Source organism: Acinonyx jubatus, chromosome E4 (genome assembly GCF_027475565.1).
Source record: "Acinonyx jubatus isolate Ajub_Pintada_27869175 chromosome E4, VMU_Ajub_asm_v1.0, whole genome shotgun sequence".
Classification (NCBI taxonomy): Eukaryota; Metazoa; Chordata; class Mammalia; order Carnivora; family Felidae; genus Acinonyx; species Acinonyx jubatus.
In genome coordinates, this window is record NC_069395.1 from 33122498 (window position 1) to 33145753 (window position 23256).

The 23256-nt window shown below is 49.2% G+C and overlaps 1 protein-coding gene across 2 annotated transcripts; it reads right to left on the reverse strand.

The window, feature by feature from the left end:
• On the reverse strand, positions 1-19242 carry PIGR (polymeric immunoglobulin receptor). 2 transcript variants are annotated; one of them, XM_015079984.3, is made up of 11 exons: positions 19084-19242; positions 10432-10528; positions 9137-9481; positions 7116-7769; positions 5503-5835; positions 4614-4937; positions 3511-3685; positions 3042-3163; positions 2272-2403; positions 2090-2148; positions 1-1062 (listed from the first exon to the last, which is right to left on the reverse strand). In XM_015079984.3, the coding sequence occupies exons 2-11, from the start codon at positions 10472-10474 to the stop codon at positions 967-969; spliced, it is 2283 nt and encodes a 760-aa protein (XP_014935470.1). In that variant the 5' UTR covers positions 10475-10528; positions 19084-19242; the 3' UTR covers positions 1-966. The 2 variants fall into 2 exon arrangements, with proteins under 2 accessions (XP_014935470.1, XP_026930386.1); XM_027074585.2 differs by lacking the exon at positions 19084-19242 and adding an exon at positions 18844-18977.
• Positions 19243-23256: the final 4014 nt, after the last annotated feature.

Genomic DNA, 23256 nt, shown 5'->3' on the forward strand with positions numbered 1-23256 from the left:
TTGGTGGCAATCATGGTCTTTAATTATTAATTAAATCACATCTTTGATTTGGAAGCAAGTTTCAGCTGGTAGGTGCTGGTTGAAGTACAGAGCTCAGAGGGAAAAAGACCTTAAACCTTAGTTCTTTGGCGATCAGCCCCTCCCCAGCATCATCAAACACCCTCTTTCCTTCCTTTGGTTCAGAGCTCTTTGAATAAGTGGCTTTATGCGTATTTGACTACTCTTTTATCCCGTTAGGTCCATTTGAGTGACAGAAAAAGACAGAGTCCTCTTCCCTGAGGTGGGGCTTGCGAAAGACTAGTCTCCATTAGGTTTTTCTCTTCCTCCTCCTCCTCCTTATTCTAGAACTCTGCCTCCATCAGGAGTGCAAGGGTCCTTGTAGAGAGATTCCTGGTCAAGAGGACAGGTAGAGGTACCAAACCTGGTTTTGACACTAGTTTATGCTACATGGTGCCCTTGAGCAAACCTCTTTACCTCTCATGTGTGAAAGGTTTGCATGTGTGTGTGTGATTCCTTGTATGTAAACCCACGTTACATGATCCCTAAGGCCCCAGGACTCCAGACAGTTTATGATTTCTCTCCCACTATGGGCAGAGGTGAGTAGACCTGATGAGGATTTCAGGTCTTGGTGAGTATAACTCCACCAAGAGGAGCTGCAGTTTCCAAGGATTCCGTGATGTTTACAAAAATGCTGCTGGCCGGGGTGACGGCCTTTCTGTCCCAGTGTCTAGAAGGCTGCCTTGGTTCTGGTGAATATCCAACTATGTATTTTCAATGAAGGAAAGAAGAAAAGATGAAAGAGAGGGGGAGATGGAGAGAAGGAGGGGTGGAGTGAGGAGGAGAATCCCTTTGAGAATCCCATGCAGTGAGGGGGCACGCAGTGAGGCACCCTGGAGCTGAGGGCCCCGAGGATCAACATGATTCTGAAGGTGATTGTCATGGATGGTGGGAGGGCACAGCTGGTGCCTAGGCTTCACTGGGTGCCCCCTGGACGTCGGCAGCCATGTTGTTGGTCTGGAGCAAGAAGGCAGTGTAGGCCATATCAGCTTCCTCCTTGGAGGACTAAGGAGGCAACAGGACAGGAGTCAGTGTTTGGGGTGTTGGCTCAGTGGGTGGGGGTCGGAGGGAGGGTAGGCACTAAATATATTGAGTACATAATCCTGGCTTAAGCAACCCCAGACTGTGTTGACCTGCTGCTCTTAATCTAGCTCCCCATGCTCACCAATGATGAATTTTGAGAAACGGAAAGTTGCAGTTTCTAAAAATATCTCCCTCTGTCTCACTACCGCCTTCCGACGCATGGAGTGGAACCACCCCTGTTGCCTGGGCCTGTCCCCGGAAGCTCTGCCCACACAGTACATGGGCAAGGTGGTCTAGGCTGATATCAGCCACAGGACCACTATCTTAAAGATGGAGCTTTGCAACGACACAGGGCTGGAGGGGAAGCCCGTCTTCAGGACTAACTTATTCCCCTAATTGTTCCAGATTCAGGGTCTCTGCTGCTTCAAGGGAGAGTAGATACGGTAGCAAGTATTTACACGCTGGGGTTAAGGAGGCACAGCGAGTGGGAGGAGGGTAATATGTGACCCAGAGTCAGAAGTCACCTCTGGTAGAATTTCAAGTCATATGGCATGTGGTTGGAGTGGGGAAGGGCTTCTAGTGACTATCAAATTGCCTGCTGCCAACAAATGTCTTTTAGACTCAGGCAAAAGGCTGGTCCTGAGAGCAAACTCTCAAGGGAGGGTGCGTGGCCTGAAGTCCACAGGTTCCACAGCTCAGGAAGACAATTCACCTAGGCACTGGCATTTGACATTTGACCTTTCTTATTCTGTGGCTGAAGTTTCTGCGCGCTTCCTTCTGAACCCCCAGTCTCCCTCCCCGCTGCATGTTCACAGCCTATAAATGCAGCTCATCTCCTGCACCTCAGCCACATTAACACCACGGCCAGTAGGATACGTCTTGCCCTCAAAAAGTTGACACTATCTTCCCTATTCTGACATCAGCCCCAACTCTGAGATATGACTACAGACCCTCATGCTGCACTTCCTTGTCACACAAGTGGGGCCGCCATCTCCCTCCTCAGTCTTACCCTTTTTGGTTTCTTGGGTTCTTCCGTCTCCATGGTATTCCCAGTGGTGGCGCTGAACTCTATGTGAAGAGCAAGGTGGGGGGATTAGCCTTCACTAGCCTCATATTCCCACCCCAGAGGCAGAGTCAGGTATAATTCTTGCCCTCCCAGGGGTTGGGCATTCCCTTGAGTGAGGGACGTACCATCTTTTCCTCCAAGAGATGTTTCCTGAGTGACTTGAGAGGCTCCCATGTTGTCATTGGCACCAAATTCCCTGGAGTTCTCGAAGTCCGACATGCTAATGTCTGTCCTGTAGCTTCTAACTGAAATCCGATCTGTCCAGGAGAAAGAGGAGTCGGTGTAGGGACAGAGGACAAATGTGAGCAGGACATGCTGCCTCTGAGGGAGCCCCAAAGGATAGCTGGAAGGGGCAGTGTGGTAGGTTGCTCACCTCTGACTCTGACCCAGAAAAGAACGGAAATGATCAGTCTCCTTCTCCATCCCTTCTCACAGATAATCAAGACTCAACAACCCCTGACCCTTCAACGCACAGTGTCTCATTCTGTCCTCACATCAGCCCAGTGAGGTGGTTATTATTATCCCTGCCTTGAGCCCTAAGGAAACTGAGGCATGAAATGGGGACACCCAAAGTCATATAATCAGTCAGTTCTCAAACTAGGGTAGAAGTGTAGTTCTTCCTGAGCTCCTCCTCCTGCCAATCTTGCCTCTAAACTTGAACCCCGAGCCATCAGAGATGATGTTCCAGAGATAGCAGCACTTTAATGTACATTTTGGGTAGGAGCTTATCTTTCCCCATCCTGCTTTCCCAGAACCCTTTCTTGGAACCTATGAAAGAAAAGGAACTGTAGTAGCCCCACCCCCCCGCCCCACACACACGAAGGGCAGATAAAACCCCATGGAGGTCCAAGGACTCAGGGTTGGAGATGGGGGGCAAGGGATCTCAGGCACTCACCAACATTCTTCCTGTGCCGTGCTCTGAGCACCCCCACTACCACGGCCCCCAGTGCCAGCACCAGGCCCAGGGGCACCAGGGTAGAGACAAGAACTTTGGAGCTCCTGCCTTGTCCCGCAGAGCTGGAAGAAAGACTGAGTTAGTCACTGGAAGGGAGACCTGGGGTCCCAGGATGTGCTGACAGGTTGAGTCTCACTAGCTCCTTCTTTCAGTCCCTTCTCTTGACGTGGCCCCCTAGCTCTACTCTTCTAAGGATACTTCTCAGATATGGCAAAAGCAAAGACTGGGCCTTCTCTGCGTCCCAGGCCTGGGAAATTAAACTGAATGGTGGATGCCACTCCAGCCACATGAGAAGGGCAGAGGACCCTCCTGAGCACAAACCAAGACAGTGAAGCCTTCTTCACTATTGACAGGTAGACAGGCTCTCCTCTATGGTCCCCATGGCCCAACCTGAGGTCCTTGTCCTCACCTGTCCGTGTCCGCGGATGCTCTGCTCTCACCAGTGGGGTCTCCAGTATCCTTCACTGGTCTGTCCTCCACAGAAAGCCTGGGATCCTGAATCACTTTGTTCTCAGTCTTCCTGACACTTGACTCTACTTCCTCTTCACCAGGAGCAGCCCTCACTTGGCTGACATCTTGGGACCCTAGAGAAAGACGAGTGGGACTGAATGATTGTTCTTTGTCAGTTTTCACTCCCTGGAGTTAGGGAATCCGTGGAGTGGGACTTCATTAGCAATCACAGGGTCAGGGTGAGATCTCAAGGCTGTTAGAGTGGAGTCCAGGATGACACTAGAAAGAGAGGAGTGATGGTCCTCTCTAGCTTGTCAGATGATCTCTGTCCTGTTCACACCAAATCCATGTCCATCTACAAGGATCCATGGCATAGACCCGGCTCTGTTTCAGGGCTAACCTATCATTTGGAGACGGAAGTTTTTCTCAGCTTTGAAACCCTGCCCAAGGTCCAGGGACCGCAGGACTGGGTGCAATAGTGCTGCCCCCTGGTGGTAGCTTGGCAATGGGTCCCTCAGTGAACCAGACCAGCTGCACCCAGATACAGTAGGATTTCTAGCGGGACTAATCACACCCTCATTAGGAATAAAACATTTTATGTGACATTTTAAAAAGAGACTTAAGACGCAAACTTTCTAGAAGGGATTGCCTTAATTTTCTTTACCAGATCTTGTACATGAAGATATCTGGTCCTCTTTTGACAGTAGGCTTTGGCAGAGCATACTGCATGTGGTAGTGACTTTGAAATTTCTGCATATAGAACGTCTCTCCCATAGAAAGGGCTTCAAAATGGCCTGAAGGGACAACTACAGGACTTGTCTTGAAGGTGAGGTCATATGGCAAACCTATTAATATTTATTTATTTATTTTTAGTTAGTATGCTTATTTCAGATGCTCTTTTTAGAGGGTTAAATGAGACTATATAGAGGCTAAATCTCCCCCTGCCTCTAGTCTCTTATAACCAAACCTAAAGGCCACCCCTGTTGGAGAAGCCTGTAGGCAGGAGCCTTTCTCTGATGTCCCCGGGGGGGGGGGGCGTAGGCCTCGCCCTCAGAGACTTACCCCTTACCCTCTCCTCGACTGCCACATAGACAGCCATGGTCTCCCCGTATCGGTGGCCTTCCTTCACCCCGCACCAGTACCAGCCTTCATCCTCCTTGGCAACTGGGTTCAGGGTCAGGGAAATTATCTGGCTCTTCTGGTCACAGTTCACGAAGGCCTGGCTGGGGCCATCATCTTGGGTGGGCAGGGTCTTGCACCCTTTGTTACTCCACTTGCACCAGTATTTCTCATAGGAGTAGTATTTGCACGGGAAGTGGCAGGGGAGCTTGAAAGTCTCTCCCACCCAAGCAGTGACGTTCTTGGATGCCTTGAGGCTCGGTTCTCCTGGAGCAGGGAGGGAGGGAGAAATAGGCACACAAGTTGGCATTGGTAATGCTGCAGGGAAGTTACTGTGGTGAGGACATTTGTCCACAGCCCGTGTCCTCTCTGGATAGCATTATAAGTAAATACATGATACTGAATACATAAAGAATGCAATCATGTACCTATGTAATGATTATTGTTGATGACCCCCATACATTAATCTAGTCTATCATAAAACACAAACTCTTGACTTCAGTTTGCTTTCCTTGTTCCTCTCTTCTCTTCTAGACTCCATACAAAGAGCTGCACTCTACTTCAGCTGATGCCATATATACTGTGAAAGGAGCCAACGTTCTTGATAATAAAAGGTTCTATGTGTGGTGGTCTGGTGAGTGTGGGGTTTTCTCAGGAAAGGGTGGTTGTTACAATTATGAAAACATGACATCTCGGCAGGGGGGCTCTCTCCCGAGGTCTGTCCCATCAGCATGAGATGAGATAGAAAGAAGAGTGGTTCCGGGTGATGTCGCTGTTGACTGGATGATCCTGGGGATGCCTCCCCTCTCTTTTGCCCCAGTTCAGCTCTTACCTTCGACAATCTTGAGCTCCACTGTGGACCTCCAGCGAGTATCGCCACTGGTCAGACACCAGTAGAAGCCAGCGTCCTCATTGGTGAGCTGGTTGAGTAGGACTGTATAGGTGCCATTGCCTGGCTCTTTGTATAGCGCGAGCCTGCCCTCATACTGTTCATTAACCAGCCCCTCACTCTCTACCAGCTGCTGGCAGCGGCCATTTGGAGTGTCTTCCCAGCGACACCAGTACTTTAGGCTATCTGCTTCCTTAGGGTTGTAGGGGCAAAGCACTGCCACGGAGCCTCCGACCACACCTTTCACCACAGAGGGACTCTGGGGCATCGTGGTCTCTGAAAGTACAGACAGAGATGGAATTTCAGAACATCAGCAACATGGTCTTGGCAGTCTCTTCCGCATGGTCTCAGCCAGAGTGGGGAGTGAGGTTTAGACTATTTACCTCACTCTCCTTAGAAAATGAGAAAGACTGTCCTAATGTCACAGAGCCTATGGCTGGAGCCATCCAACCAGACTCCAGTGATCTTCACCACTAGCCTGGGCATCTCATTTTCTTTTCCCACCTTATTCTGGGCAGAGAATAGAAGGAGTTTAAGGAGAGGCCATCAGTCCTTGAACTCCTTGGGCTTCTTACAAAATCTCTCCCTATGTAACTATTTGTCAGTTTATTAGCTCATACCATAAAAACGGTCAGATGGTTTTTCTCCAAATTAAGAAAATAAATTTAGAATGGTATGATTTAAAATATAAACTATGTAGCACAGAAGGTTTAATTGGTTAGGACCCTGAGGGCCATCTCAGAAAAGGATGGCCATTCTCCAATAAGCCAAAGCTGAGGTTCAGTGGGGATGCTGAGCTATGAAGATGCTGAAGAATGTGATGAGGACTGAGCTGGGTATAAAAATGATGGGCAGAGAATGTGAGCCCCTTAAGGAAAGGTCACAAGAGCAGGGACACTGAACTGCAAGTACTGGTTTGCTGTTTCTCATGAGGGTAACTTTATACGGGATGCTCCCAGGTGAAAGGGAGCAGGGATTTAATTATTTCACCACCCTCCTGGATTGCCAAAGTACAACTGAGTAGGCCAGATGGTGCAGAATAAAAAATAACCCTATGAGATGTTGAGGAGGAAATTTAGAGGCTGGGGCATTGCCTTCCTGGGAGAGCTCTGAGACCAAGAGAAGCCAAACTTTCTCCCATTTGAGTGTGAAGGATGAGGTGCCATTCTGCTCAAAAGACAAAGAGAAGGGACAGGTGGCCCCTGCAAGCCCAGGGTTCCATGCTAAGTCCTTATTGTGGCTCTTGGAGACCCAAATGATCTACAGGTTTTGCCTCAGTCAAGTGCTTCACTCTCCTTTCTGTTAATCAGGGACAGCCATTGAAAGGCCTTTAATAACCTAATTAGTCATTACACAAGTAATAGGTAGTAGGTAACACAAGGCAGAAGCCGTGTTTTCTAGCTCTCCTGTCCAGCTGTCCATGGGGACATGCAGTTCAGAGTTTGTCAGGGAGCAGACATCGTCAACTGACTAATCGATACTGGATAGACTCATAGGGTGGGAGCCAGGTGCCCTCCTGCTGGGATGACTCTTTCCCTCCCAGTCTCAGGTCTCACCTTCATTGACAAAGAGTTGCCATATCTGAGTGGGTGAGCCTTCATGAGGTTGGCCATCAGAGTGGGCTCCACACAGGTAGTACCCTGCATCCTCTTTCCTCAGGCCGGTGATATGCACACTGAAGAAGCCTTGGTCCCTGGGAGTGAGCAGGATCCTGCCCTCAAAATCCTTAGACCTCTTCCCCAGGGTGTTGATGACCACGTCGCAGTCTTCCCCATTGCTCATTCGGCACAGAAATTTGGACACATCTGCCACCTCAGAGCCCAGGGCACAGTCAAAGGTCACTGAGCCCCTCAGGTCTCCATAAAGCAGTTCAGGCTCAGGCTTCAGCACTTGGAGGTCAACATTGTGCTTATCATTACTGGAATCATCCCCAGCCTGGCAGACGTATATTCCAGCATCGCTGAGCCGGATTCGTTTGATAATGAAACTGAACGTTACTTGACTGGTACCATCAATATCGATGTCTGTTCTGTTGCTATAGTTGGGGTTCACATACCCATTGGAGTCAGTGACTAGGACACAGAACTGGCCTGTCTTCTTGCACACAGACTTCCTTTTCTCAGAATTTTCGGACTTGAAAGGGCAGTTAATGGTCACTGTTCCGCCCAAGTCAGCTATGTAGACTTCAGTGTCATCTCCGACCCCAGGACCTGCAAGACAAGGGACAGGTGGCAATTTGTGATTTCACTCTCTTGAAACATAGGGCGGTCAGCATTCCCAGTGAGGGCCTGGGTGTGCCTCTCACCTTCAGAGCTCTCCTCCCCAGAGGGACACTGTCAGAATATGTCTTCCAAGACTGAGCCTCATTGCTGTCTCCTCCGTGAAGCCTTCCCTAAACTGACACTAATCTCTTCCTCCTTTGTGCTCTCTTGACATTTATAGCTGTATCTCTTTTACATCTGATCTTGCATATAGTTAATTATGTTCCCCACAGGGTGGAAGTCCCTTGAGAGCAAAGACATCCCTTACACACGTTTGACTCCCCTGCAGTGCCTAGCACAATGCCTATACACAGGTGCCAAAATTAACGTGTGCTGAAATAAACAGAATGAATATAAGTAGAGGGTGATGGATTTCAGTGTGTTGTGATAGAAGTTTCTAAAATTTACAACAGTCCAAACATGGAATGGGCTGCTTTGTAAAGGAATGAATTTTTGCCATTTGAAATGTATACTCATGGTCTCCAGTGTTCTGGACATCCTATATAGAGTCAACTCCAAGCTCTCCTCAGCTCTTAAAATTCTCCCATTTTATGACTCTACATGACCACTTGAATGAACTCTTCATTTAGTCCACAGATAATAATAGGCACATCCCAAAGGAGCAAAACATATCGTTGAGAACCCCTCCAGTTTTCCTCCCTTAAGACCTCTTTCTCTCTTAATTTCTTCTTGATTATCTAATACGCCTTGGTCATTGAACCTGGCCAGAAAGATCTTTCTTATTTTTCTCTTTTCTCAGTTAGAACAGGCTTGGTCAGTGGCCCACTCCTTCAGAGCCCTGGTATCTGGGCAAGAACTGATCATTTAATTTATGCTGAGGGTGTTGATGGACTAATGGATCCCAGGTAAGAAATGCATTTTGAAAGAAGCCTTCTGGTGTCGTAAGGTCTTGATCTGAAGGGTGCAACAATGGCAGGAATTTAAGAATCTCTACAAATCTCTCCCTGCCTTTTCTGTCTCCCTCAGTTCAAAACCCCTTTGCTCCACCTGCCACAAACCCGGTGACAGATCTCTTCCTCCTGATGCTCTTCTAAGCTATAGTCTTAGTAAAGCCCTAAAATGTGATAGGCCTTGAAGACCTAAAAATTCCCCCCACCACCCCCAAGTAGGTCCTATAGGTCTCATTTCCATGTTCTATTATGTAAAGTCCTTGCCTCTGGAAGGAGGACACACAGCCTTCCCATCCCAGGCCAGACGCGCTTCCCTCTGAGGAAATTCTTCCTGAACCCTCCAGTTGCTCCCGACATGAGCCCCTCTCACTTTCCCAAAGGAGCCCAAGGAGCCTAGATTCTTACCCTGGCCGACCTCCAGGCTCACATCAAAGTTGAGGCCTCGGCTACTAATGCCCAGACCACACTTGTAGCGTCCAGAGTCATTCCGGGTGAGATGGCCAATGTTGACCACAAATGTGCTGTTCTCGGGGAAGTTGGTGAGCTTGGCTCTGCCCTCATAATCCTTGGAGATGTAGCCCTCCGAAGAGATGAGGGTTGTGCAGCGGCCCTTGGCTCCCTGCCGGCACCAGTACTTCCGGGTATGCCGATTGACAGAGGTGGCCGGATAGTAGCATGTGATGGATGCTGAGCCACCTTCCACACTGCTCACCTCCTGGGGACCAAATATGGGACTCTTCATAGAGACCACTGTGGGGAGAGAAGACACAGGTTTTCTGAGGCCCGAGGAGGTAAAGCCTGCTGAAAGGATCCTGACGGCTCACCGCGAGGAGATGAAATTTTCCTCCTAACGCATGTACCTTCGGCGGGTTATTTGCTATGTACTACAGCTGGGTAATTGTTGTGATTGGGTATAAAGAAGGATTAATCAGTATTAAATTCTAACTGTAACTCATTAAAATTAATCACTGTAAGGGGGCGCCTGGGTGGCGCAGTCGGTTAAGCGTCCGACTTCAGCCAGGTCACGATCTCGCGGTCCGTGAGTTCGAGCCCCGCGTCAGGCCCTGGGCTGATGGCTCAGAGCCTGGAGCCTGTTTCCGATTCTGTGTCTCCCTCTCTCTCTGCCCCTCCCCCGTTCATGCTCTGTCTCTCTCTGTCCCAAAAATAAATAAACGTTGAAAAAAAATTAAAAAAAAAATTAATCACTGTAAGGACAATGGAACAGCAAACTTACTTAATGATAGGCTTTTTCATAAAAAAGCCACTTTGTAGGATGCTATGCCATTGCCTTTATTATCTATTATTTTCTTCTATTTCTAAAAACACTTGGCAGATCCTTTTTTTTTTTTTCCCCAGCAAAGATACTGACAGCCAAGAAGGATAAGTCATTTCCCCCAAACTCCATAACAACTCTTAGAGATGCCTGGTTTAAGGTCAAGATCTTTTTTTTTCCCCCTCCTGGTGAAGACCTTTCACCAGACTTCCTGGCCTTGAAGCGAGGAATTGCCATTCCTGTCCCTGTCCACCCCCAACACTTGGTCATCCATCTATGTTCAGACATGACCTTTCTGTATCATCTGTGAGACTTCCTCCTCGAGGGAGTGCAAATTTTGAGAGTGGCATCCCTGCGGATAGGGTTGATTTTAGTGCTCCCAGGGAAATGGATCCTGGAGAGGTGGGCTGGGGCCTGACAGACGCACCTGGGAAAACCGCCAGCAGGCAGGTGAGGAAGAGGAGCTTCATCGTTGGTGGCTCTCACGGGGCTGGGCCACCCAGGCCAACTTCTTTCGTGGGAAGCTGAAAGACAATAGCACAAAATATGAAGCTCTTGCGTCTTCCAAGACTAAGTTGGCCTTAAAGTTCCTGTAACACCTGTTTGGTTTTGTAGCTCCAGTAACTGACATAAATTCTGTTGAAGGAATGAATGGCTCCGCCTTCCCCATTACGGCTCAAAGTCCCATTATCCCCCAGTACTTTTTGTTCCTTAATAGTCGTGTGTAGATTTTTGTCTTCTCAACTATGCTGCCTGCTCCTTGGGGATGGGGACACAGGTGCCATTGTTTCTATATCCCCGTCTGGGAGGCATGGTTCTGGGCAAGATCCATAAGGTCTCAGGAACAACTTGCTAGATGATTGGTTACTACCGAGTGGCCCCATCTCTCTGTTTCAGCTGTGCTCCCTACATCCCTGGAATCTTTTATGGTGTGTTCATATATGTAAACTGAGACCCATAAAGGAGGCCTGGTAAGGATTAAAGTTGTAAATGTAACAATGGTGGTGTCTTACCATGATCTCTTTCCAGGCACTGTGTTAAATAATGTATGTGTATTATCTCATTTAAACTTAATATCTCCCATTTGCAAATGACATATCAGACAAAGGGCTAGTATCCAAAATCTATAAAGAGCTCACCAAACTCCACACCCGAAAAACAAATAACCCAGTGAAGAAATGAGCAGAAAACATGAATAGACACTTCTCTAAAGAAGACATCCGGACGGCCAACAGGCACATGAAAAGATGCTCAACATCGCTCCTCATCAGGGAAATACAAATCAAAACCACACTCAGATATCACCTCACGCCAGTCAGAGTGGCCAAAATGAACAAATCAGGAGACTATAGATGCTGGAGAGGATGTGGAGAAATGGGAACCCTGTTGCACTGTTGGTGGGAATGCAAATTGGTGCAGCCACTCTGGAAAACAGTGTGGAGGTTCCTCAGAAAATTAAAAATAGACCTACCCTATGACCCAGCAATAGCACTGCTAGGAATTTACCCAAGGGATACAGGAGTACTGATGCATAGGGGCACTTGTACCCCAATGTTTACAGCAGCACTCTCAACAATAGCCAAATTATGGAAAGAGCCTAAATGTCCATCAACTGATGAATGGATAAAGAAATTGTGGTTTCTGTACACAATGGAGTACTACATGGCAATGAGAAAGAACGAAATATGGCCCTTTGTAGCAACGTGGATGGAACTGGAGAGTGTGATGCTAAGTGAAATAAGCCATACAGAGGAAGACAGATACCATATGTTTTCACTCTTATGTGGATCCTGAGAAACTTAACAGAAACCCATGGGGGAGGGGAAGGGAAAAAAAAAAGAGGTTAGAGTGGGAGAGAGCCAAAGCATAAGAGACTCTTAAAAACTGAGAACAAACTGAGGGTTGATGGGGGGTGGGAGGGAGGGGAGGATGGGTGATGGGTATCGAGGAGGGCACCTTTTAGGATGAGCACTGGGTGTTGTATGGAAACCAATTTGACAATAAATTTCATATATTGAAAAAACAAAAACAAAAAATAAAGTAAAATAAAATAAAATAAAATGTTATCTTGTATCAACAACAACAACAAAAAAGAAATGTTAAGTGGTAGAAGAAAATCATAGAATTTGACTTCACAACACCGAAGTCTGCCACATCCTCCAAACACAGATAAAATTGTTTATTTAGAAACACTTAGTATATCTCTAAAAGTTTCCTGAAGTTTGTGAAAATATGCTGAGCTGCTCTTAAAAAAATTAAAGAATGAAAATAAGCAATAAATAAATAAATAAATAAATAAATAAATAAAAATAAACTTAATATCTCCCTCTGAAATGCATGTTCTTCTCCACATTTTACACGGGAAGAAATGAAAGCTGCAATTTAAGTGCTTTCCCTAAGGAGTTAAGTGTGAGGGTGGGCAGGGTGAGGGGTGGGGAATGGGCAAGATCTGAACGCAACCTCATCAGACTCCAAAGTCAAAGCCCTTCACTTTTCCCAATGTGCCGCGTTGCTCCTCAACACGGCAGCAGGCTTATCTTCGTGCTCATTCCTGTCACTCGTAGAGCCCCCGTTGCTTATCAAAGCATTGTCATTTATCTTTTTACTGGGGCTTTATAACTTCCCTTTAACTAAAACAGAATGGATATAATTACAACCATTTTATGGATAAGAGAATCAAGATCTTGAGATGCTGAGTGATAGGCCCAAGATTTCCCAGGGACTTGGCTTCTGTTATCCTACCTTGTGGCTTCCGTTATCCTGCCTTGTGGTTCAGGACAGATGAAGCTGGAGAATCCAAGATAAGGCCACTTGGAGGGTTCAGTGCATGCAAACCTTGCCACATCTGTGGATGTAGCCCTGGGTTGGGGCAGGGAGTGCGGTTTGAGGGTCCCAGGGTTCAGTCTTAGGACCCAAACTGAGGCCCAGAGGAGGAAAGAGGTGGACAGAGGAGTCCCACTTTCCCAAGGATTTCAACAGGTTTAACCTTTGGAGTGGTTTGACAATGGGAGCATTAAGGGAGAAAACCATGTCAACAAGCACAGGGCAATAATGAGCACCCATAAAGATAAGGAAGCTCTAAGCAGTTAGGAGCCCAGGGAGTGATCTCTCAGGTTCCCCTTGCCACCTTCACCCTTGTTCCCGCTCCCCGAGACTCCCTTCACCAGCCTGAGCCAAAGGCAATAGAGTTGTTTATCTTGGTTATTTCTTTTCCGTGGGGGAATTTCCCAGCCAGGAACCTTTTTATTTCCTTGTGGAGACAAAGGTATTCTGTTTCTCCAGTTCTTTGGAAGAGTAAGGAGAGTGGGTTAGGGAAGGAGGGGACAGACAGGGGTGTCAGGTGACAGCTTGAGGTTCTCTTGATTCCAGTTAATTGCCCCAGACCTTCCACACCAGGCCAATGGTTAATTTCTGGGGTAGGTCCTTAGCCAAATGCTCAGGAGATGCTGACTGGGGGAACCCAGAGTGGACACTACAGGTCACCATGAGAGAGACTCCCAGGCGGCACCAGGTGGCAGAAGGCTGGGAAGTCTGTCTCCTCTGGAGGGCTTGGGATGTGCTGGCTGCAGAGTCCCAGGGAAATTACCACCTGCCATTTGCACCCGCTTTGGGTGCACTGACAAAATGCCACATGCTTTAAGAGCCTAAGCCAGCAGTATTTTCCTTGGTTCTGGTTCCCCTTCTCATCTCTAGATAAGCAATCTCCCTAATATGTCTGTGAGACAGGAAGGGGTCTTTCCATGGGCTGAGTTGAGGGGTGCAGTTTCTCCTCTGGATTGATCAAAGCGATTTGCTCTGGGTCACAGAGAGGCAGAGGCCAGGTTTTCCCAAGTGGGGGTCCCCACTTCTGCTCCAGGCTTCCTCTCATTTGTCACATGCTTGGATGGCTGTGAATGGCCTCCCGGAGAGAGGATATGCAAGTGGACCCTTTACACTTTGCACAGCCTCGGGCCAGGGATGAGAGCATCGGGCATGCACAGCTAGCTGGAAGGCCAAACCTGGCCGAGAGTAACCTTGGTGAGGAACACACAGTCTGGTTGCAGGGTAGATCATGGGCGTGCAAGGGCACACCCACTCGGAGAAGCAGGAAATCGTCTTTGTCCAAAACTAAACTTGAAGCACGCTTTCTCTGCTAGAAGCTGAGGGGGTCCTGGGCTTTGAGAATCATTAGAGATCCCTTCCTCTCAAAACCAGACATTCCCCCCAAAGCGCATCAGGTCTCAGGGATGCCCCAGTCATGGTGGTTGGAGTTGGTTTAAAGCAGTTGCGGAAGGAAAGAGCATAATATTTATTGGCCACCTACCATGCACCAGATGCTTTGCTAACTGCTTTTCTTATATGACTTCATCATCACAGTATCTCAAGAGGTAGATCGTCGTGTTGTAAATGGGAGATCTAAAGGTTAGAGAGATGCTTGGCCCCAAGACCCACAGCAGAATTGGATCACTACCCTATTATCACTCCTTGGATGAACAGAGGGACCTGTCCTTTGGGGATCTACATAGGCTAGGATATCATGATGAAGGCATTTTTTCTCATCCTTAAAGATGAGAAAACCACTTAAAGAGGAGTGGTTTTGTTTGGTTTTACTAGCTAGGCTAGGATATTCTAAATCATTCTCATGTTACCCAGTTACTACCTCTGACATATTTATAACATGCCCACACAGTTGTGGATTGGGGCAAGATTTTCAGCTGGGCCGGAGAACAGAGTTTGTCTCCTTATAAAATTACTCTAGCTGGCTCCCCTTCGGTTAGAGTGGCTGAACTTCAGCTCTACTGGCTTGGAGTCCAAACCTTTGCCCATCGAATTCATAGTTTCCTTTTTTATTCAGAGGGAGATGGATCTCAGACCGGGTCCTAGCGTGGCTGCTGGTGAACCACATGCTTCAGTCACTCTGAGCTCTTCATCTGTTTAGTACATAACAGAGGGCCCCAGGGCTCTTCATCTGTTGAGTACATAACAGCCCCCGGGGCTTCAGAGATGACAGACAGCACGCACTACGGGGACATAAAACCAAGCTGGCAGGTTCTGACAACTTCCCATGAGTGTGAACTTGGAGAAGCAAGAAGCTTGGAGCTCAGAGAAGTGGTGGACCACTGGCCTGGCTGGGGATGAGGCTTTCCTTGGCCTGGACTGAGTGGCCCCTTCCCCTGCCTCCAGGAGAGGCACTGCCTGAGTCCATTCGGGATCACCCCTTTAATCTCCCTTGAGTGGTGGAGCCGAGCACATACTAGAGTGATCCCGGAAACCGCGTTATCACTGAGGGAGGGAGAGCAGTCTGTGTGCTTTGGAAGGGCCTCGGATTTGAAATGACAAGTGGGAGTTTATGAGAGTTTATGTCGTTTATGTAAGCCCCGGACTGTGGGACAGTCTCCAAGCAAAAGAAACGTTCAGGGAAGCAATAAGAATTCCCTTCTTGCCCATTAGAGGGCAAGAAGATGGGGAGAGAACAGCCAAGGGAATCAAAGAATGTGCGAGCTGGAAAGATCCAAGACTTTCTATTCCCATCCCTGTCGTTAAAGCAAAATTTAAGCGGAAATTAAACATTTGAAATATCAGCTCCATGAAGCTCTGGGAATAAGCCTCATGGATTTCCAGATGCCCTTTTTGCAAAAACTTAGAACCCTATTATTGATTCCATCCCATTCTGCCTTGATGCATAGATGCTTATCTCACAGGCTTTCTCAGATAGCTAGCTCTGCAAGGCAGGGGCCAGCTGAGATCGGCCTCCCCCACACAGAGGGGCTTGCATCGCAGCGTCTGGCAAGACCTGGCTGCTCAGCAAAGCCCGATGGGATCGGAAATGGTTACATCCCCATCCCCTGTGTGGGAAGGGCAGAGTCAGGGTTGGTTCCTTTCACTTTGCCAAATGCCTTCTTGGTTCTGGGCTCGCCAGGGACAGTTGCATGAAAAGGGGCCTGGAGGATGGAAGAGAACCCAGAGGTCCTCAGTCCTGCTCTGTCACAGGCTACCAGAAGAGCTCTACCACTTGGGCAAAATATGCCGGCTCAACTCCTTCATCTGTCGAATGAACATCACCGTCCCTCAACTCTTCTAGAGACAAAGCTTCTGTGGGGTGGAGGACGATGGAGGGGATAACGGGACATGCATATGGAAGTGCTTTCTATAGTACAAAGCGCCCTTCAACTGTAGGAGGCAATAGTCAGTTTAAGGATAAGAGAGTGCGGGTCTGCGCACCTGACTTTCATGGTTGCCGGGCACTTGGAGAGCAGCACAGATCATGGGCTCTGCAGCTTGGTTATCAGCTCTCGCACGCGGGGTCTGTGTGGTCTGGGGGTAGGGGACTTAAACTCTTTGAGCCTCAAGTCCTCATTTGTAGACTGGAGACAATTGTACCTAGTATAGAGAATAGCTATAAGGACTAAAGGCCACAACATAGATATGTAAAGTCCTTAGCATGGTGTCGGGCTCAAAATATGTTAGTTCCTTTCCCAACTCCTCTCTAAAATCAAAATAGTCTGTGTGCCCGGATGACTCAGTCAGTTCAGTGTCCGACCCTTGCTTTCGGCTCAGGTCACTATCCCAGGGTCATGGGATCAAACTCGGGCACCACACTCAGTGTGGAGCTTGCTTAAGATTCGCTCTCCCTCCCTCTCTCTCTCTCTCCCTCTCCCATCCCCACCCGCACTGGCACGTGTGCTCTCTCTCTTTCCCTCTCTAAAAGAAAAAAAGTAATAAAAATAAAATCAGCACAGTCTTCTCTTTTTCACGTCCTAGAGCGACAGGGGAATAGAAGCCTCTTCACTGGGCAACCTTTGAAGACGGGGGGTGAGCTACCCAGATTGGACCAGCATGGCCTGAAGGAAGAGAGTAGGTTAGAAGCAGGCGATATAATTAGAGCTAGCACATACAGAGTTATTCTCCAGCGCTTTACATGTGTTAACCTCACTTAACGTTTTGCAGCCACCCTAGGGAGGGAGAATAAAACGGGCAAACCCATTTCACAATGAGACAATTGAGGCACAGAGAAGTATGAGATTTGCCCAGGGTTACAAAGTCGGTAAGCAACCGCCATGGGATTCAAATTCAGGTTCTCTGGACCAAAAGTATAAGCTCTAAGTCACTACGCTGCACGAGGAGGGTCTTGACATTGAGGGGAGCAGTCAGGAGAGGAGGGAGCAGGAAATCCACTCGTAAAGAAGTTAGTCCAGTTCTCTCCTCTCCACTTTTCACGGGAAAGACAGTTCCTGGGAAGAGACACTTGAACCCAGAGGTGGGTGCCAACAGAGAAATTTCTTCCTGAAAAATAATAATAGCTGCTATTTACTTAGCATCTATCATGTGTAAGTCATGTTATGCTTGTTTCCGATAACCAGACACATTGCCCCAAATTTTTTTTCTAGGTGACTTTGGAATCCCAACCCCAACCAACCCAGAGAGAGGGCAAGACATATGTGAAAAGGGTCTCTGCTGAGCACCTGCATGCATAATATTTCTCTTTTTTTTTTTTTTAAGTTGGGTATTTTGTTTTCTAGGTGATGGCAAAATGTCCCCATGACCATGTTACAATGACTGTAGCAAAATGTTATCATTCACACTCGCTGGGTGATTTTACACCACTCACATTAACTCGGGGAGTCTTCGTTTCCTCGACTATAAAGGGGATTGTGATACCTACGTGGCCCGACCACCCGGATTTGTCTCAGGAGGGGAGGAGAGGAAGCTGCGAAAGCCCGTGGAAAGTGGATTTGCTACGTGCCAGCCGCTATCTTCGCGTTGTCAATAAAATACAGCCACTGAGGTCTAGAGGCGCTAAGAGAGAGGCAATGATTACAGAGCTACTGGCTCCCCTGACTCCTGGTTCCTTGCTCTCTCTGCTACATCTCCACATCCAAGGCCAAGGAGAAGGACGGATGGATGAAGGGTTCCGGAGCTCGCTCCGGTGGGCAGATCGCTGCCTTCTACCCTAACCCATGAATGGGCACATCCCCTCTTCAGAGGTGGAAGAAGCTAGAAGTCCCCCAGTGAAGAGGCAGAGGGATGGCGGAGGCTCTGGTGCAAAACAGCACCAGCAGCTCAGGCGGCCCCAGTCCTGGGGGCAGTTACACAAGCAGAGCTGGGGGTGCTGGGAAGGGAGCTCGCACAGTGCAGCAGCTTGCGCACTACGGTTGCGTGGCCGGCTGGGGACGCCGTCAGGATGGACAGCGGGAGAGCACGGGGCGGGGCGGGGGGTGCTTCTGGCTGCAGGGCCAGCAAGACCATCAGGACGCAGAATGCCGTCTGTACCTGGAAGGGGGCTCTGCCCACCTTGCCCACTTACCCCGGGGGGACCTCATTTGCCCCACCATGGCGAGGGCAAGGTGATAGGATGGCACACATCATGCCTCCGTGTGGCAGGAATCACCTGGAACAAAGCTAGGTTGAACCCGGAAAGGGTCCCCGAGCCTCTCCGAAAAAGGAGCTGCGCGTACCCTCCCCAGGGAGCTGGATGTGGAAAGCTCCGAGCCTAGAGGAGTACCCGCTCTGTGCCGGGCACTCTGCATGCGGTCTCTTACCCAGGAGCGCCTGGCGCTCCGTTAAGTCCCTGAGTAACGGAGCTAAACTGAAAATCACCAGGCTCTGGTTATTTTTGCTCTGGAGGTTACAAAGCAACTTCACACGTATTTTCTCGTTTGCACCTCACACACCCGAGGGATAGGGATTATTTGCATCCCCACTTAACAGATTTAGGAACCGCGGCGCAGAGAGCAATCACGTGACTTGCCCAAGGTCACACACTACGTGTGTTAGACTGTGGAGGAGTTGGTAGGGAGTTCTGGAGGCACGCTTTAGAGCAAAACTACACATGCTGACCACAGACATTCCTTCTGCCCACCTGCTGCCGTTTCACAGACATGGGGAGGGGGTTCCCCACACACGTGAGTCCTCGCTCATCTCTGGGGGCCGCGCACCCCTGCTCCCCGGCCACGTGCTCAGCCGCGCAGGCTGCGCCCCGTGTCCCCCTCACCACACTCTCTGTGGGCTGGCCGTTGTGAATGTAGAGGGTTTTCTGAGCCGCCGTCCCAGTCCCTTCCCAGAGGGCATCGTGCTGCAGATCCCAGAACAGCACACTTACTTTAAGCCACTGTCTTCTCTCCTGGCAACTCAGTTTCAGGGGCACAGCCTGCCGGCCAGTCCACAACCTGGGGCTCTCCAGAAGTTGCCAGCAGGACACTGGATGCGGCTGCCAAAACCGAAACTGTGTGCAGTGCTTGACCCACACCTGGGCTCTTAAAGGGACACTCTCCCATAGGCATGGCGGCCGGCCAGGGGCACGTGACTCTCAATGATCCCTTGCTCTCCTTTCCTTTTGGCTTTTCTGACTGGTTCCACTTGCTTCCCCTTGACCTTGGGGAGACTGCTAGCAGGGAACCCTCCATTATTGCAGCTGCAGGATGCGAGACAGAGTATCAGGCATGAAGAGCCTATTCTGCCTTTTTCTAGCTGCAATATCCTAGGCAAGGCCCCTTCATGTTTCTTCCCATCTCAAAACTAGGGATAGTAATCCCAAACCTGCAGATTGAGGGTATAACCAGATACCCCCGGTCCAGGTGTGGAATGAAGTTGAAGTGCATTTGATGGGGCACAAGTGGCAGGAACGGCTCTCAGTCCATGGCCTCTCATCTCTGCTCACTCTGGAAACCCCCCCACTTTCTAGGATACTTAGCCTGGATTAAGTCCACTCTTTACATACATCTTCCAAAGAGCCCCCTTCTACCAGCCCCAGTGCTCTCAGGAACTGGGGGGGCTGCAGATCTTCCCATTCTACTCCCCACAGGGATTAAACACTGGCTGCTTCTGGGCTCCCCTAAAAATGGCGGACCACGGAGTCCTGTTGGGACCCACGCTCTGAGCCACAGCAAAGTCGGTGTTGATCGACTGAGCTGGTGGCGGAGGAAAACCTCCTTCCCTATCTCAGTCCTTAGTGGTCTTCCGGACATGACCTGGTTAGGATTCCTGGGGTGCCCCAAATGCAGTGCTGTGTCACACAAGTGACGCCCAGTCCCCAACATGCACACATATGTCCCCCCAACACCCCTCACCATACCCCCCCCATAGAATCCTGCCCCATCCTACCTGTGCAGGACTGACCCAGGCTCTCCCTACAGCGTCCTGCAGAGCAAACCCCAGAAGGGGAAGGAGAAAAAGAGAAATAGAGTCCCGGTAAAAACACACGGCAGTTAGAGCCCCGGGTCTTATGTTAGCTAACCACTTACTCACGAGTGAACATGAACTGGCAACCAAGGAGTTGAATGGCCACAAAAGAAATGGTATTTTCTAGCATGGAGCTTCATTTCTGACCCCAAACCTACAATCTGACTAATCTAAGAAAAAAAATCACCTAGTCGTTTCCAGGCAAACTGGGTTCGATTCAGTGATCTCTCTGTCACTTCACTCTCGATTTAAAACTCAATCTCATTCTGGATTTACTTTCCTTTTTGTCTCCCTTCTCTCCTCTGCTTTTGTGTGAAGTCTGGGCTAAGTGGGCACGGACAAGGGGGTGGCTTATGTCAAGGTTACTGTCGAGGCAATAGAAGGAAAGTCCTATGATTTTGGTCTTGCTTTGTTGTGGTTGTGCGTTGGCCTCGTGCTGGGAAGGAAAGAGCCCTGTCTTCTGAAATGTACCTGGTACTGAGGATCCGTGGCCTTTATCTCCGCTCATCCTGAGACATCTGTGGTCCACTCTGTGCTCCCCTTGTCCCTACCTCTGGGCTCCTCCAGGTAGGACCCCTGCGACCTCTCGGCCCTTCCTTGCCTTTCCTGTGGACGCAGGGCGAGTTGGGCTCATCATGAGCCTCCTGAGGCCTTTGGGAGATCCCGTGAAGCAGAGCCTCATTCTCCCCTAAGCGCCTTGTAGCCTTCTGCGCCCCACTGCTCCCATGTAGCCAGAGTTGCAGTGAATTCTGGCAAGACTGCAGACCACCGAAGTTCTATACAGGACAAGCAAGGTGCAGTTCCTCCGGGCTCTGGCACCTCCAGCCTGTTCTGGATATCTCCGTCACTGTCCGTCTCCTCTCCCCAGCTGCAACCCGTGAATAAGCACCCCCCTGCCCCCAGTAGTGGGTGGGAGGGCACACAGGTACCTCAATAGCTATGCAATCTTTCTCCTCCCCGGGTCCAGGGTCGCTATCAGTGGGAGGATGTGAGGGAAGATGGAGATAGTGTGGGGACAGGGATAGGACAAGCCTGCTTCTGCCAGATTACAGCTCCTTTCAAAGCTTTGCCATCTTATGTCTCTCTCCTTTCTGATTCAATCATCAGATATTTGTAGGCTTTTGTTTTCTTGTTTCTCATTAACTCACTTCCCCCAAAGCAGGGCTTATCTTGGGTCTAGTTGTTTGAGCTGGAGTGGGGGTTAAGGGAAGCCCACTGAATACTAGGACGGAAACTTGATAAATGTAGGCTTGCAGGGAGGGAGGGAAAAACACCCTAAAACGGTTGCGTCTCAGGCTGCCTCCGGGGCCTCAGATCTCCCACCCAGTTTCCTTATTCTATACTGGGGAGAATTTCCTAGGTTGTGTCCTGGTGTGTGCTCCCAGAAGTCCCCAAAACTGTCCTAGCAGATCGTGTCAGGCACACACACACACACACACACACACAGCCCACCTGGCCTACTGATCCAGCTTAGGGGAAAGGGAAAATGAGAAGCAGAACCCAGGGAAGAGCCAGAAAGTCAAAACCCTGCGTCCTATTTTGGGCTCAGCCACATGCTAGTGGTGTGTTCGGAGCTACCTAACTTCCCCTCTCTCACTGTGGCTTCCCCATCGGGAACTCAGTGGCCCTAAAGCATAGCTCCTGCCTCCCAGTCCCGAAGGCGGAGGGACAGCCCATCACTCAATAATAACAATGATGACAGCAATAATCATACCTTTCAAAACTTACATCACGGCATCTACTTTAAAGTTCTCCCCTCCCCCCCCCCAAAAAAGAGAGAGAGGTTAGAGTGGAAGAGAGCCAAAGCATAAGAGACTCTTAAAAAATGAGAACAAACTGAGGGCTGATGGGAGGTGGGAGGGAGGGGGGATGGGGGATGGGTATTGAAGAGGGCATCTTTTGCGATGGGCATCTTTTGCGATGAGGGGTGTTGTATGGAAACCAATTTGACCATCAGTTTCATATATTTAAAAAAATAAAAAAAAATAATAAAGCTCCCCACTCCCTCTTAAGAGACTAATAAGAGAAAAATATACTAAGAAGAAGAACTAAAGCTTCTTATTTGACTTTCACGTCCCTGGGACTCAGCAGGAACACTGGTCTGGTCTCAGAACACATGTACATGTCCTGCTTCCGGCCCTGCTTCTAACTTACTGAGTGACCTTTGCCAAATCGCTTCCTCCTTTAGGGCTGCAGGTGTTCCTTCTGTTAAATGCGAGGGCTGGGCCATGTGGCTTCCAAAACTTCTAGTCCTAGGATTCTGTGTTTTGAGGGAACACTGCATTTGATTCCTGTGGCTATTGTAACACTGCCATAACTGTGGTGGCTTAAAACAACCGCAACGTGTTCTCAGTTCTGGAGGCCAAAAGTCTGAATCAGGAGTGGACAGAGCCATGCTCCCTCTAGAGGCTCTAGGGGAGAATCTGTCCCCCCCACCCCTTTCCTGGCTTCTGGTTGCTGCCGGGTTCCTGGACATTCTTTGGTTTGTAGCTGCATCATGCCCCTTTTGCCCTTGTGCTCATTTTGCCTTCTGTGTGTGCCTGCAAATATTTCTCTGTTCTCTCTTACAAGGACACTTGTGATCCACATGTAGGGTCCATTTGGGTAATCCAGGATGATCTCTTCGTCTCCAGTATCTGGACTGAATCACATCTGCAAAGACCCTTTTCCCCAATAAGGTGACATTTACAGATTCCAGGGATCAGGTGAACACGTCTTTGGGGGGCCATTTTGCAGCCTTACTGCAAGCATCTACTATGCCCCTGACCAGTTTGGGTGAGGTCCAGGGAGATTGGGAACATCAGGAGAGTGCGTCTCTGTTCCCCAAGGTCATATGGTCTAGTTGAGGAGTTATCCCATACACCACTGCCAAGGATCAACACCAGCCAGGTGGTAGTCGGCATGGAGAGGCAGTAAAGCTCTGGGGAAAGCTCACAGGCTCCAAACCCAGAATGCCTGGGGTTCACATCCAAGCCCTGCCACCTGTTGGTCCAGGGGACCCTTGACAAGTTACTCAGGGTCTCTGGACCTCAGTTTTCTCATTTATCAAATGGAGCTAATTATACTTAACACTGTGTGTTTGTGACAAATACCA